The sequence below is a fragment of the Lethenteron reissneri genome, chromosome 55, assembly GCF_015708825.2.
Source record: "Lethenteron reissneri isolate LAM-NWPU_2019-01 chromosome 55, ASM1570882v1, whole genome shotgun sequence".
Taxonomy (NCBI): Eukaryota; Metazoa; Chordata; class Hyperoartia; order Petromyzontiformes; family Petromyzontidae; genus Lethenteron; species Lethenteron reissneri.
In genome coordinates, this window is record NC_083833.1 from 5,952,952 (window position 1) to 5,967,224 (window position 14,273).

Sequence of the window (14,273 nt, forward strand, 5' to 3'; positions counted from 1 at the left end):
GTGTCTGTGTGTGTGTGGGAGTGTGTGTGTGTGTGTGTGTGCGAGTGTGTGTGTGGGAGTGTGTGTGTAGTAGTGTGTGTGCGAGTGTGTGCGAGTGTGTGGGAGTGTGTGTGTGTGTGAGTGTGTGTGTGTGTGCGAGTGTGTGCGAGTGTGTGGGAGTGTGTGTGTGAGTGTGTGTGTGAGTGTATCTGTGCGAGTGTGTGGGAGTGTGTGTGTGTGTGCGAGTGTGTGTGTGGGAGTGTGTGTGTGTAGGAGTGTGTGTGCGAGTGTGTGCGAGTGTGTGTGTGGGAGTGTGTGTGTGGGAGTGTGTGTGCGAGTGTGTGCGTGTGTGTGTGTGGGAGTGTGTGTGTGTAGGAGTGTGTGTGCGAGTGTGTGCGAGTGTGTGTGTGGGAGTGTGTGTGTGTAGGAGTGTGTGTGCGAGTGTGTGGGAGTGTGTGTGTGTGCGAGTGTGTGTGTGGGAGTGTGTAGGAGTGTGTGTGCGAGTGTGTGTGTGGGAGTGTGTGTGTGTTAGTGTGTGTGTGTGGGAGTGTGTGTGTGTGCCTGTGTGTGGGAGTGTGTGTGTTAGTGTGTGTGTGTGGGAGTGTGTGTGTGTGCGAGTGTGTGTGCGAGTTTGTGTGCGAGTGTGTGTGCGAGTGTGTGTGCGAGTGTGTGGGAGTGTGTGTGTGTGCGAGTGTGTGGGAGTGTGTGTGTGTGCGAGTGTATGTGGGAGTGTGTGTGTAGGAGTGTGTGTGGGAGTGTGTGTGGGAGTGTGCGTGTGTGTGTGGGAGTGTGTGTTCGAGTGTGTGGGAGTGTGTGTGGGAGTGTGTGGGAGTGTGCGTGTGTGTGTGGGAGTGTGTGTGCGAGTGTGTGGGAGTGTGTGTGTGTGGGAGTATGTGGGAGTGTGTCTGTGTGCGAGTGTGTGTGTGTGTGCGAGTGTGTGTGCAAGTGTGCATGTGTGAGTGTGTGCGAGTGTGCATGTGTGATTGTGTGGGAGTGTGTGCGAGTGTGTGCATGTGCGAGTGTGTGGGAGTGTTTGGGAGTGTGTGCGTGTGTGTGCGTGTGCGAGCGTGTGTGTGTGTGCGAGTGTGTGCGTGTGTGCGAGCGTGTGTGTGTGCGTGTGCGAGCGTGCGAGTGTGCGTGTGCGAGCAAGTGTGTGTGTGTGTGTGCGATTGCGTGCGCGGCCAATGCACAAAAACAAAATTGGCCCCCACTGATCCCATCCGACCCGCGCGCCTTGTGCGTTTCCCTTTCTTATTTAAGAGTTGTGACTTTATACCCCCCGCACCCCCTTCCTGGCCCACGCGACCTCGCTGCGTGCCTGCGTTCGTTCGACACTCGCCTCGGGGAACGGTGAAAGTTTTCCATCTCTCTCTGTATCTCTCGCTCTGGCTCTCTGGCTCTCTCTGGCTCTCTCTCTCGCAAGGTCAGACGATCGTATTTTTGACCTGCGCCCCGGGGCTGAGACACAAATATTCATTGGGCGTACCCACCCCCCCGGGGATCCGTGCCGAATAACAAGTTCGTGCAATTCCGTCGCTGCAGGCTTTTCCAGACACGGTGGCTGAATGGCGTGGGGCGGTTCTGTCGGGCGGATCTTCGTCTGTCTGGTTGACGGTCTCGTCTGTCGATGAGTCGAAGTCCGTCTGCGTGGCTGTCGATCGCTGGGTCAGCTTCGTCGACGTTTTCTCGCACCGTCTTGTCGGTGCGTCTGTTTGTCTGTCAACCTGTCTGTCCGTCTGTGCCGTTGAGTGGCAAGGTCGATCGTTAGCGTCGCGATACAATCGTGCGCGCAGCCAATCAATGCAAACGATGTGTTGTTGTTGTTGTTCGTACGTTCAGCTGAATCGCTGAATCGCGACGCATCATTCCAACAAAATCAGCCATCGTTTGACTGATGGCCAAACAATTCCAACCTTGCTCTAGCTTCCATTCTTATTACATATATAAAACATATATCATTGTGTGTGTGTATATATGTTTTCGCTTTGAAAGCGACGTCCTTCGGCAGTTTGCGCAGTCAGCAGAACGCCGCAGGAACATCGGTGCACGGCCTCCGAGGGGCTATGAGATGCCAACTACCTCGCCTGGTATGCACGAGGTCCTGGCTTCGAGTTTGCATGTTCTTACTCTCTCCCTCGTGGACTTTCATCTCAGGGTCCTCGGAGATTTCCCTCCGCATTTTGGAACCGAGGTGCGTTCAGAGTATTTGGCCGCGATACATTTACCGTACACGCGATGATGAGCTGCTTCCTCCAACTATCATTTGTGACCAGGTCGCTTCTGATACAAATAAAAATAAAGATCTATATAGCTCAGCGGGCCTCACCCGGTCAACACAAACAACAGTTCGCAGTTTTAGCTTTAAACCGCTTCGAAGAGTTTAGCACCACGCCTGAGGACGGCTGCTTGCGTTGTGGCCGAAACTTCGTGAGAAATGTATTGTATTATGTTTTATTTATATTATTTTATTATTTCCCTTCTACGTGACTTTACCGAAAGAACCAAGAAGATGAATCCCTGCAGTCACGAAAGCTTTACATCGAAACAACTAATTGCTCCAATAAAAGCATTTCAGGAGTTGCGGCCATTTGTAATCTTAATCAAAACTTGAAGCCAGCCTCGTTTTTTTTTTATTTTCCGAAACGAAATTCCTTGGGCCAAATTATGAAACATTGTGGGACTAAATAATTTTTCTAAAATATATTTTCATGGCTGCCTAATTAAGGGAGGGGGTGGGCGAGCGGGCGGCGGCGGGAGGGGTGGGGGGGGGTGCAGGAAACACATCGGGCGTGTAAACTCATTAAAACATTGCAGTCGGGGGCATCTTCTTATCAAGTGTTGGGGACTGATTAGGAAGAAAATAAAGGTTGGGTTAGTAGAAGCCGCCGAGGAGGCGATTCCAGCGGAGCGAGCGTGCAGCCGACGCTCGTGCCGGTTATGAACGACGTGGAGTCTGCTTCGCGATTATTAATTCGGTCCCCCACCCCCCTCCTCTCCATTTGTCTCATTCATTTCCGACCGCTTGTTTTATTCTACCTTATTACGGCAGCCGTTCTCACTCGAGAGGGGGGGGGGGGCAGGGGGGGGAGCCCGAAGCGACAATTGTAAACGCTCGTCAACGAACGGGGGGGGGGGGGGAGAGGATTTCGCTCGCGTGCGAGTAAATTAAAAACGTGGCACGGATTACTAATTCCTTAATTTTCTTTTCATTATTAATTTGTTTGGCTTTTTGTGCAAAAAATTCGAGCCGCCTCGATTGTCACGGCTTGAGCTCAGATTTTTAAGCTATTCAACGTGTTTCTTTCACCTCTTTTTCTCCGTTACAGCCATCGTCTGGCATTAGCACACCGTACTTATGAAAAATATGTGTTTTTTTATTCTATTCTATTCTACAACTGTATCAACCGTCGATGCCATTCAATGAGAACAAAAAAACATTACCGGGCACGAGTGCGTGAAACTGTTAATATAATTGGCTCTAAGTGTAAGCACTCATCTGGGTATCGTGATCTATAAGACGGCAGTGCATCGCAGTCGCGATGGGACACGCGAACCAATCCTGCCACTTCTGTTCAAACATCTCCACTCCACTGCCAAGATAATCTTACATTTGTTCTTGTTGTTACCCAGTTGGGATTACACACACAAAGACAACGACTCCCCGTGTAGCCTTAACAGACTGTTGGGGCAAGTGCTGTTAGCGAGCACCTATGAAGGCCGGCACGGCACACGAAGGGGCTGGGTGCCCAGCACCACGCCCGGCCGCCTTTGTCTACCCAGTGGCGATGTTCACACACCGCACCAGTTACTCACTTAGAGGCTGAACCGGCCGAGGCGAAAGCCCAGGACCTGCTCAGATAATCGTCACCGGTGTTGTCCGCGAGCGGGAATCGAACTCGGGTGGCCGAGTTCGTAGCGTAGCGCTTACCGCTCCCCCCCCCCACGCACACATCAGCAGCAGCAGCCATGGGTCTCTACCGCCAGGCTAATGCTGGCTTGCAAAGGGGCTGCTGGGTCAACCCTATTTGCCGCGCGGTGACGGCTGTTTTTTTTCCCCAACTCGCTTGAGATGAGATGCGATTTGAAGGGGCTCAGGCGCTCCCCTCGAAAAAAAACCGGCGCCAGTAAGTCATCACTTTTTAGAATCGTCGACTGGTATATCCTACAGTCTCGTCGTATAAACATTGCGAATGTTGTGGGGGTTTAGTCTCCGATACACGGGCGTGCTGAAGGGGTAACAGATTGGCATGTTTTGTCTACGTGATAAAACCTTGCCAATTGGCTGTGTCGGGTGGTGGCGGGCTTAACCACAACACTTTTATATTTACGCGATCTAACACAAAAAGCCTCGATTATGGATTTTCTACATTATCAGCTCGGTGGGGGTGGGAGGGTGATTGGTTAGGTTGGGGGGGGGCAATATTTGATTTGCGAAATATGCAGACGCCAAATGTCACCGCTTGAACGAAATAAAACATATTTCAAATTTTTTATTTTTATTTTACACCGTTGCTGGAAAACAAATGTCATGGTGGTTGTCAAGGGGGGGGGGGGGGCCTAACTCGTATCTTTGTCCACTGGTGGTGGGGGGGGGGGGGGGGGGCGTGAAAGCCCCCCCCCTCTCCCCACCAGCACGCTCGTTACCGTCACCACATTGCACCCAGCCCTGATGTTCGCCTGTATCTCGTGCAGCCCGTATTGCGCCAAACTTATATTATTATTATTGTCCGCGCTATCGGGATGGTGGCTCTCACAGTAAAACAATGAGGGGGGGGGGGGTGATGGGGGGGGGCACGTTAGTGGGGGGGGGGGGATTTGCATTAGGAGGGGAGGGGGCCGTGGGGGCCGTGGAGGGGAGTGATATATTTACAACTATTTGCATGAATGTGTTTTGCAGCGATAGGGACCGGGTGAATGTAACTTCTGCTCTGTTAGAGATGTGATATGCGCGTCTGTGTGTGCGCGTGCGTGTGCACGTGGGGAGCGGTGGTGCAGCAGTTAGCGCGATTTGCTACGAACCCGAGTTCGATTTCCACTCGCGGCCAACACCAGCGATGATTATATGAACCGGTCATGGGTCTCCCCTAGGCCGACTCAGCCTCAAATGAGTACCTGATGCGGTGTGTAAACATCGTCACTGGGGAGACAAAGGCGGCCGGGCGTGGTGCTGGCCACGCACCCCCTCGTGTGCCGTGCCGGCCTTCATAGGTGCTCGCTAACAGCACTTGCCCCAACAGACTGCTGCAGGCTATACGCGAGATCTTTGTCTTTAGTGTGTGGGCGAAGCACAAAGCTACGAACCCGGTGACCAGAGTCCCGTTCCATTCCGCTCACGTCCAACACCAGCGACAACGACAATTACACGAAGCAGACCTGGACCTCCCCTAGGTCGACTCAGCCTCAAATGAGTACCCGATGCGGCGTGATAACATTCGCACCGCGGAGACAAGAGGTGGCCCAGCCCCAACCCTCCCATGACCACGTGTGCCGTGCCGGCTTTCATCTTGCACTCGCTAACAGCACTTGACCCGGCAGCCTGCACAGACTACACGGTGAGGTGGGTGGGGTGGGTGGGTGGGGTGGGTGGGGTGGGTGGGGTGGGGGGTCATCTTTAATCTGCGCTCGCGAGCGTCCGTGAGTGCACGGCTGTAGTGCCGTAGCGTTCTTTGGCCGACCCGAGACCATTGCTTCTGCTCCCAAATGCATCACCGCGCATATAACAGCACGGGTGCACACACAGGGAGATAGAGAGGGGGGAGGTGGGATGGCAAGGCGGGGTTAATGCACAGGCTGTGTGCCCTGAGCAGAGGTCGCAACCGGGTACCCCATACCCGTACCCTACCCGATACCCGACCCTGGTGCGGCCGGGTACGGGTACGGGTAGACCGTGAGTAACTGGTGAGTAATTGTTTGTCACTCATTTCCCAACGTCTTGTCTCTTCTCACAATTCAAGTTCCTAGAATCAACCCACCCGCGCCTGCAACGTGGCTTCATCCCAGAGGTCGCAATCAGGTACCCGATACCCATACCCTACACGTACCGGGCCTGGTACGGGTACGGCCGGATACGGGTACGGGTACCCGTTTGCGACCCTGGTGCGGCCGGGTACGGGTACGTTAAGGAATCAAAACCCGTTTGTGACCTCTGGCCCTGAGCAAAAACGCCGCGTGCTTTACTCGGCAGGCAGACAGGGCAATACGCGACGATTGAAAATGTACCCTTTTTGGGGGGAAGGGGGGGTAGATCTGGGTTTTTGTTGTTCGTCCCTTGAGTTTGTGAGCCACACTGGGCCAGGATTGGGCAAGGACACCCTGAGCCCCCAAACGCCGTTCGCCGAGTGAAAGCGGCGGGGAGCACGCAGGCTTAGGCGTTGCTTGACTCCTATCGCTCTAGCAACTCACTTTTGAGAAGGTTGCAATGTGAACACACACACACACACAAGAAAATTGCAACAGATATAGAGTTGAAAAGAAGAGGAATTAAAATATCATTTCAAAAATGATATATTGTCCACGATTCTCATCCTGTCTGGGACAACGTTGATAAGAGTTGGCTTTATCGAGTTTTATTGAATAATAATAATAAACGCCAACTTTCTTTCGCTCACCTTCACGCGCAACGATTGTATATTTCCTCGCGAGATTCTCAATTTTTTGAACGTAGGAGGCACTCGGTCACGATTCTCAGTTCCGCGTCGCGCTCGCAAAATGATTCCCTCTTGCTGAGCGAACTCAAAGTTCGCGCGATGGATTTACTCGGTGATGGTGCGACCCTTGACTCAGCGAAGCTGCTCAAAGTGCTCCCGCTACTGTGTGTGTATGTGTGACTCTTCGTAATGTGCCCAATACAAAACACACACACACACTGGTCATCTTGAAAACATCTTCTTGGTTCTTTCGGTAAAGTCACGTAGAAGGGAAGTAATAAAATAATAAAAATAAAACATAATAAAATATTTTTATTATTTTATTACTTCCCTTCTACGTGACTTTACCGAAAGAACCAAGAAGATGTTTTCAATCTGACCAGTGTGTGTGTGTGTTTTTTTTGTATTGGGCACATTACGAAGAGTCACACAGACACACACGTGACTTTACCGAAAGAACCAAGAAGATGAATCCCTGCAGTCACGAAAGCTTTAAATCGAAAAATCTTGAAAACATATTTAAACATGTCATTATGTTCCCCCAGGGTGTAAACAAGGGAGGTCTCCAACTCTAATTATCCACTCTATCTCTCTCCTGACTCGCCTCTCGATTTAACTGCCATGCAGACGGGCCGTTGCCTTAAACGTCGTCTAGATATTTTTTTCTTTTTTAGTACCATTGTTTTTTTTGTCAGAAAAAGAATCAGAATACGTATTTTACAGTGGAGAAATCCGATGAGCTATGAAGCTTTTTTCTTCACGGATGTCCAGTAGTTTGACAGATGTTCAGCAGATGATGCACGTGCTGTATTCGATGGCGTTGAGGTGTTTGGCGAACGCACGTCACTTAAATCTCCCATCACACTTCTTTTGAGGCCCAACTTTCCATGATTTCTGTGCCAAGCTCCACAACCTCCCGCCGTCCGATAATCAAGATAACTGCGCGATAAATCACGCTTGGGGGGGGGGAAGAGCGACGCACCAAGGATGCTAACGAGGAGATTTTCCAGTCGCTGGTTATTGCCTGCTGCGACGTACGAATCAGACACTTGGATAGCGACAATTAAAATGGGACGAAAAAATATTGGAAGGTCAATTACACAAACACAGGGTGGGAGAAAGAGAGTTGGGGGGGGGGGGGTGCATGTGTTGGAGAACAAACGCCTGTCATAGCTGGAAGGGACTATGGTCAGTGGCCGAGACTAACCAAAGAAGGGGGGGGGGGAGAGTACTGTGACGAGATGTTAACTGCCTCGCCTCGTATACAGGAGGTCGTGGGTTCGATCCCAACCTAGACAGACGCCTGATGTACATTTGGAGTTTATGGTGTCCCCTCTACCCGTATGAAAAATAATAATTGGTTTAAGCCTTTCTGGCAATAAACAGGTGTTAAGCTTCGATTTAAAGCTTTCGTGACTGCAGGGATTCATCTTCTTGGTTCTTTCGGTAAAGTCACGTAGAAGGGAATATGTCTGTGGTTCTTCGCCTGAGGACGGCTGCTTGCGTTGTGGCCGAAACGTCGTGATAATTATTTAATTATGTTTTATTTTTGTTATTTTATTATTTCCCTTCTACGTGACTTTACCGAAAGAACCAACGAGTATGGATTCCTTGCAGTCACGAAAGCTTCAAATCAACAATGCACGTAGCATAGCATTCATAGCTCGGGGTGAGCAGCTACAACATGGGACCTTTTTTTGGGCGTTTAGAGTATTTGGCGACTTTAACTGTCCACGTTTATGATAAACAACTTGGTTGGGCCATCATTTGTGGCCAGGTCGCTGCTGAAAAAGTGCTACGTAGGCTCAGTGGGGCTTTCCCACCTGATGACGGACGCTTGTGTTGCGCCCGAAACGTCGTGATTTAATTGAGTCGTTTTCATTTATTTTATTTTTTACCTACGTGACTTTACCGAAAAAACAAAGAGTTTGAGGGCGGTTCCTGGTTGAAATAAAAACGAGTTTCGTCGATAATTTTAGGGGGACATCTCCCAGAGGATGGCAACAGCGAGGTGGGTTGTCGCACGGGGCGGACTGCCACGAGTTGGCGATGGTAGTGACTTTAATGACTCAACCGAAACAGAAGTAATGCATGTGTAGTACTAATCACTTTGCTGCATTTCCCATAAATATGCTAAATTCCTCTTGATATGCTAATTATTTTGTCGAAGCGCCCTTTCCCCCCCTCCCAACCCAGCTTATATATATGCTCCAAGCTCGTGTGCTGTTTCATTCAGACGCTGTCTCCCCGACAGAGCTGGTTTTCACCTGAGGACGGCTGCTTGCGTTGTGGCCGAAACGTCGTGATAATTATTTAATTATGTTTTATTTTTGTTATTTTATTACTTCCCTTCTACGTGACTTTACCGAAAGAACCAAGAAGAAGAAATAATGAAATCATGTTCTCGGGGCGTGTAAATCCCGAGCATGAAGTGCTGGGATAAAATGACGCCAACAGTGCATTGAAAGACCCCTTTAAGGGGTTCAATTTTCCACGGGATACAAATTAAATCGTCCTCTATTTCCCCATCCATCACCAAACTCTTCAGTCATTAATTAACTGAGCGTCGCTTCCGCCCACCCCACCCCCCACCCACCTCGCTTTTCACCCCACCCTGTAATTTCCACAGCACAAAATGGCCTCAATTATTAAACGGTGGCCTAATTACATCTAATGACTCTTTATTCACGAAGGCAGGAAGAGAAGGCGGGGGAGGCGTGGATGTGTGCGTGGATGTGAGCGTGGGGAGCGGTGGCGCAGTGGTTGGCGAACTGCTGCGCAACGAACCCCCTGCGAGCCGAGTTCGATTCCTGCCCGCGATCAAACGCCGTTGACGATTATCTGAACCGGTGTGCAAGTGTGTGCGAGTGTGAGTGTGTGCGAGTGTGCGTGTGGGAGTGTGTGCGAGTGTGCGTGTGTGAGTGTGTGGGAGTGTGTGCGAGTGTGTGGGAGTGTGTGGGAGTGTGTGCGAGTGTGTGGGAGTGTGCGAGTGTGAGTGTGTGCGAGTGTGCGTGTGGGAGTGTGTGCGAGTGTGCGTGTGTGAGTGTGTGGGAGTGTGTGCGAGTGTGTGGGAGTGTGTGGGAGTGTGTGCGAGTGTGTGGGAGTGTGTGCGAGTGTGAGTGTGTGGGAGTGTGTGCGAGTGTGTGCGAGTGTGTGGGAGTGTGTGGGAGTGTGTGCGAGTGTGTGGGAGTGTGTGGGAGTGTGTGCGAGTGTGTGCGAGTGTGTGGGAGTGTGCGAGTGTGCGAGTGTGAGTGTGTGCGAGTGTGCGTGTGGGAGTGTGTGCGAGTGTGCGTGTGTGAGTGTGTGGGAGTGTGTGCGAGTGTGTGGGAGTGTGTGGGAGTGTGTGCGAGTGTGTGGGAGTGTGTGCGAGTGTGAGTGTGTGGGAGTGTGTGCGAGTGTGTGCGAGTGTGTGGGAGTGTGTGGGAGTGTGTGCGAGTGTGTGGGAGTGTGTGCGAGTGTGTGGGAGTGTGTGCGAGTGTGTGTGAGTGTGTGTGAGTGTGTGTGCGTGTGTGCGTGTGTGCGTGTGTGCGTGTGTGAGTGTGCGAGGTTGTGGGAGTGTGTGCGAGTGTGTGTGGTGCGTGTGTGTGCGTGTGCGAGTGTGTGGGAGTGTGTGGGAGTGTGTGCGTGTGTGAGTGTGTGAGTGTGTGGGAGTGTGTGCGAGTGTGTGGGAGTGTGCGAGTGTGAGTGTGTGCGAGTGTGCGTGTGGGAGTGTGTGCGAGTGTGCGTGTGTGAGTGTGTGGGAGTGTGTGCGAGTGTGTGGGAGTGTGTGGGAGTGTGTGCGAGTGTGTGGGAGTGTGTGCGAGTGTGAGTGTGTGGGAGTGTGTGCGAGTGTGTGCTAGTGTGTGGGAGTGTGTGGGGAGTGTGTGCGAGTGTGTGGGAGTGTGTGGGAGTGTGTGCGAGTGTGTGCGAGTGTGTGGGAGTGTGCGAGTGTGAGTGTGTGCGAGTGTGCGTGTGGGAGTGGTGTGCGAGTGTGCGTGTGTGAGTGTGTGGGAGTGTGTGCGAGTGTGTGGGAGTGTGTGGGAGTGTGTGCGAGTGTGTGGGAGTGTGTGCGAGTGTGAGTGTGTGGGAGTGTGTGCGAGTGTGTGCGAGTGTGTGGGAGTGTGGTGGGGAGTGTGTGCGAGTGTGTGGGAGTGTGTGCGAGTGTGTGGGAGTGTGTGCGAGTGTGTGGGAGTGTGTGCGAGTGTGTGTGAGTGTGTGTGTGCGTGTGTGCGTGTGTGCGTGTGTGAGTGTGCGAGTTGTGGGAGTGTGTGCGAGTGTGTGTGTGCGTGTGTGTGCGTGTGCGAGTGTGTGGGAGTGTGTGTGCGTGTGTGCGTGTGTGAGTGTGTGGGAGTGTGTGCGTGTGTGAGTGTGTGAGTGTGTGGGAGTGTGAGTGTGTGTGAGTGTGTGAGTGTGTGTGAGTGTGTGAGTGTGTGAGTGTGTGGGAGTGTGAGTGTGTGTGAGTGTGTGAGTGTGTGTGAGTGTGTGCGTGCGAGTGTGCGTGTGTGAGTGTGCGAGTGCGTGTGTGAGTGTGCGAGTGTGTGTGAGTGTGTGTGAGTGTGTGTGAGTGTGTGTGAGTGTGAGTGTGTGTGAGTGTGTGCGTGCGAGTGTGCGTGTGTGAGTGTGCGAGTGTGTGGGAGTGTGCGTGTGTGAGTGTGCGAGTGTGTGTGTGCGTGTGCGAGTGTGTGGGAGTGTGCGTGTGTGAGTGTGCGAGTGTGTGGGAGTGTGTGTGTGCGTGTGTGTGCGTGTGCGTGCGTGTGCGAGTGTGTGGGAGTGTGTGCGTGTGTGCGAGTGTGCGAGTGTGTGGGAGTGTGTGGGAGTGTGAGTGTGTGTGAGTGTGTACGAGTGTGTACGAGTGTGTGCGAGTGTGTGGGAGTGTGTGCGTGTGTGCGTGTGCGAGTGTGTGGGGAGCGGTAGTATAGCAGCTAGCGCTATGAACCCGCTCACGGCCAACACCGGTGACGATTATCTGAACCGGTCCTCGGCTTCCCCTAGGTCGACTCAGCCTCAAATGAGTACCTGATGCGGTGTGTAGTAAACATCGCCACCAGGGAGACAAAGGCGGCCGGGCGTGGTGCTGGCCACCCACCACCTCGTGTGCCGCTGTGCCAGCCTTCATAGGTGCTCGCTAACAGCACTTGCCCCAACAGTCTGTTTGGGCTATACGGGGGGTCTTTGTGTAAGAGTGAGGGTTAGCGAGCGTTGAGTGCGGCCGCACGACGTCGGTGACGAACGCCGCGGCTGATCCCGGGGCCTCCCCTAGATCGACTCGGACTCAAGTGGCCTTGTCGAACATCTGCCGTGGCGTATGAACAACGGGAGCCGGGAAGACGGAGGCGGCGGTCCCACCTCGTGCACCTCGGCCTGTTCGAGGCCACGTGGGGGCATCTTCGTCTGCTTTCATGGCTTTATTTTGGTGATTTCGAAAAGTGTATTGGTTTGGCCATGTTTGTTTGTTGTAGTACAGAGTTAGACTGATGGCCTTAATCTAAGTTGTCTTGTGGTTGTTGTTGTTGTTTGACTTGCATCCCACTGGGATTTTTGCACACACCGTTGGTGTACGGTGCTTTTTTTCTGCAATATTTTGCTGTCTTTTCTTGGATTTTCTGTTTGCACTTAGTCATATATTCACTTTAAGATGTTTTTTGTTCTTGTTTTTGTTTTTTGTTTGTTGCGGTTGCACCCGATTCATAAGCCGAATGGCTCACAGGGCTCTACCTAATAAATGAACTTGAACTTGAACTTGCGTGCGTGCAATTGCGGGTGTTTGAGATGCAGGGGAGTCGGGTAAGTTGCGGCCAGGTTATGCTCGTGAAAGTTTTGGGAGGGGGGGGGGAATGTGTCTTTCGACCAGAAGAGACAGTGAATACAAAAATCCCCAAACATAAAAAAACGTAAACAAAAAAGTTGATACCTTGACCGGCGCCTCCACATCCAGACAACGATGCGAAAAGAAAAAAAATACGAGCGAGCGTGATTCGAGAGCGATGTACCGGCAGTCTTGGACGCATGTGGGACCGCGTTTGGTGACCTCTCGTTGCCGTGGTCAGGGGTCATCACCGCAAATTTCCCGGGAATGCTGGGAGCCGAGAGCATTGCCGTGGTAACCGTCGCTGTGGGAGATATTGAGAGCGAGGGAGAGAGAGAGGGAGGGAGGAGAAAGAAAAATGATTGTTTTAGCAAAAAATCTAAGTGGAAATGAAAAAAAAAATTCTGATGACAGCTTAATAAAGGTGATCTCTAACTTAAAAGTGCCCCGATTTGCAATCTAAGAGAATGTGCTCCGCTCTTCTAAAAGTAATTTGACATTTTTGCTTATGTGAATAAATGAGCATCTTACATTATTAATCTGAACAAAGAGGAAGAAAACCCATTAATTTTCTAAAATCAGGGGCATTTGTAAATTCTACACCGCTCTTTTTCGTTTCGCTCCACGTGATTTTTTTTTCCAAACTGAGAAACAGAGAAAAGGTCCATTTCCATTTCCGCTTAATCCCTCGGCATTTTCTCTCCAAGATTTTGTTTTCATTATTTTCCCCTTTTCCCCACCGACTATTTTCGTGAGAGCCAAACCGCGTCTCGTTCGCACGCGGCGAAATTCAGCCGCTGCAGGAAAATTATACAACCCGCGAATTAGTTACGTGAGTTGAATGGATCCGCGGCCGGAGATTTCACCCACGGCAACTGACAATTTGTCTCGAAACCGCATGGCTAACGAGGCCGGCCTTGCAAAGGACTGTCAAGTGATTTCGTCAGCACCCGATGTAACGAGGACGTCTCTCATCTCATTTTAATGCCCCCACCCCACTCCCCTAAAATAATGAAACAGATGCAGACAGGTGGCCGGGCTGGTGCCGATAAAACCCTGGGTTCGAATCTAGGCCGTTGCCAGCCTGCGATTAAACAGGCTTCTCAACATGTTCACCAATGACCGCACACACGCACACACACAGTTCAAGACAAAGATCCCCCGTATATAGCCTTAACAGACTGCAGGGGCAAGTGCTGTTAGCGAGCACCTATGAAGGCCGGGACGGTACACGAGGGGGTGGGTGGCCAGCCCCACGCCCGACCACCTTTGTCTCCCTAGTAGCGATGCTTACACACCGAACCAGGTACTAATTTCAGGCTGAGTCGATCTAGGGGAGGCTCAGGACCGGTTCAGATAATCGACATTGGTGTTGGCCGTGAGCGGGAATCGAACCCGGGTTGCCGCAGCGCGCTAACCGCTACACTACCGCTCCCTACACACACACACGCAACCACACACACACACACGCCACCACACACACACAAAAATTCACGTGAAGTTTTTTATCTGCATTTCATTTGGGCTGAACCGCAGCTCTTGAGTGTTCGAATGTTTTTCTTGTTCTGGTTGTCACGTGACGGACTTGACTCTCGTGTGGCGGACCAGAGGTCACTTGACGGGATCTCAAAAGCTAGTTCTGCGATATCCACTTCCGCGGGGGGCCGCATTGCACGAGGCCCAGCGCGTCTCGTGGTGCCGCGTCTCGCGGACGCGACTGTCGATGTAGCGATCGGGATGAAAGCGAGTCGGGCAATAAATAAATAAGTAATGCACACAGGGTGGTTAAAAAAAAATGTCAACACTTATACGGTAAAGTCACGTAGATGGGAAATAATAAAATAATAAAAATAAAACATAAT

General features: G+C 51.6%; 1 protein-coding gene across 1 annotated transcript in view; it reads right to left on the minus strand.

The window, feature by feature from the left end:
- The window catches only part of LOC133356819 (uncharacterized), a 99,408-nt gene that overhangs the window by 41,306 nt on the left and 43,829 nt on the right, over window positions 1-14,273 (minus strand). Inside the window, exon 2 of the mRNA XM_061574528.1 lies at window positions 12,596-12,715. Within this exon, the coding sequence (XP_061430512.1) occupies window positions 12,596-12,698 (103 nt within the window). The 5' untranslated portion in view covers window positions 12,699-12,715. The remainder of the gene's footprint in view (window positions 1-12,595; window positions 12,716-14,273) is intronic.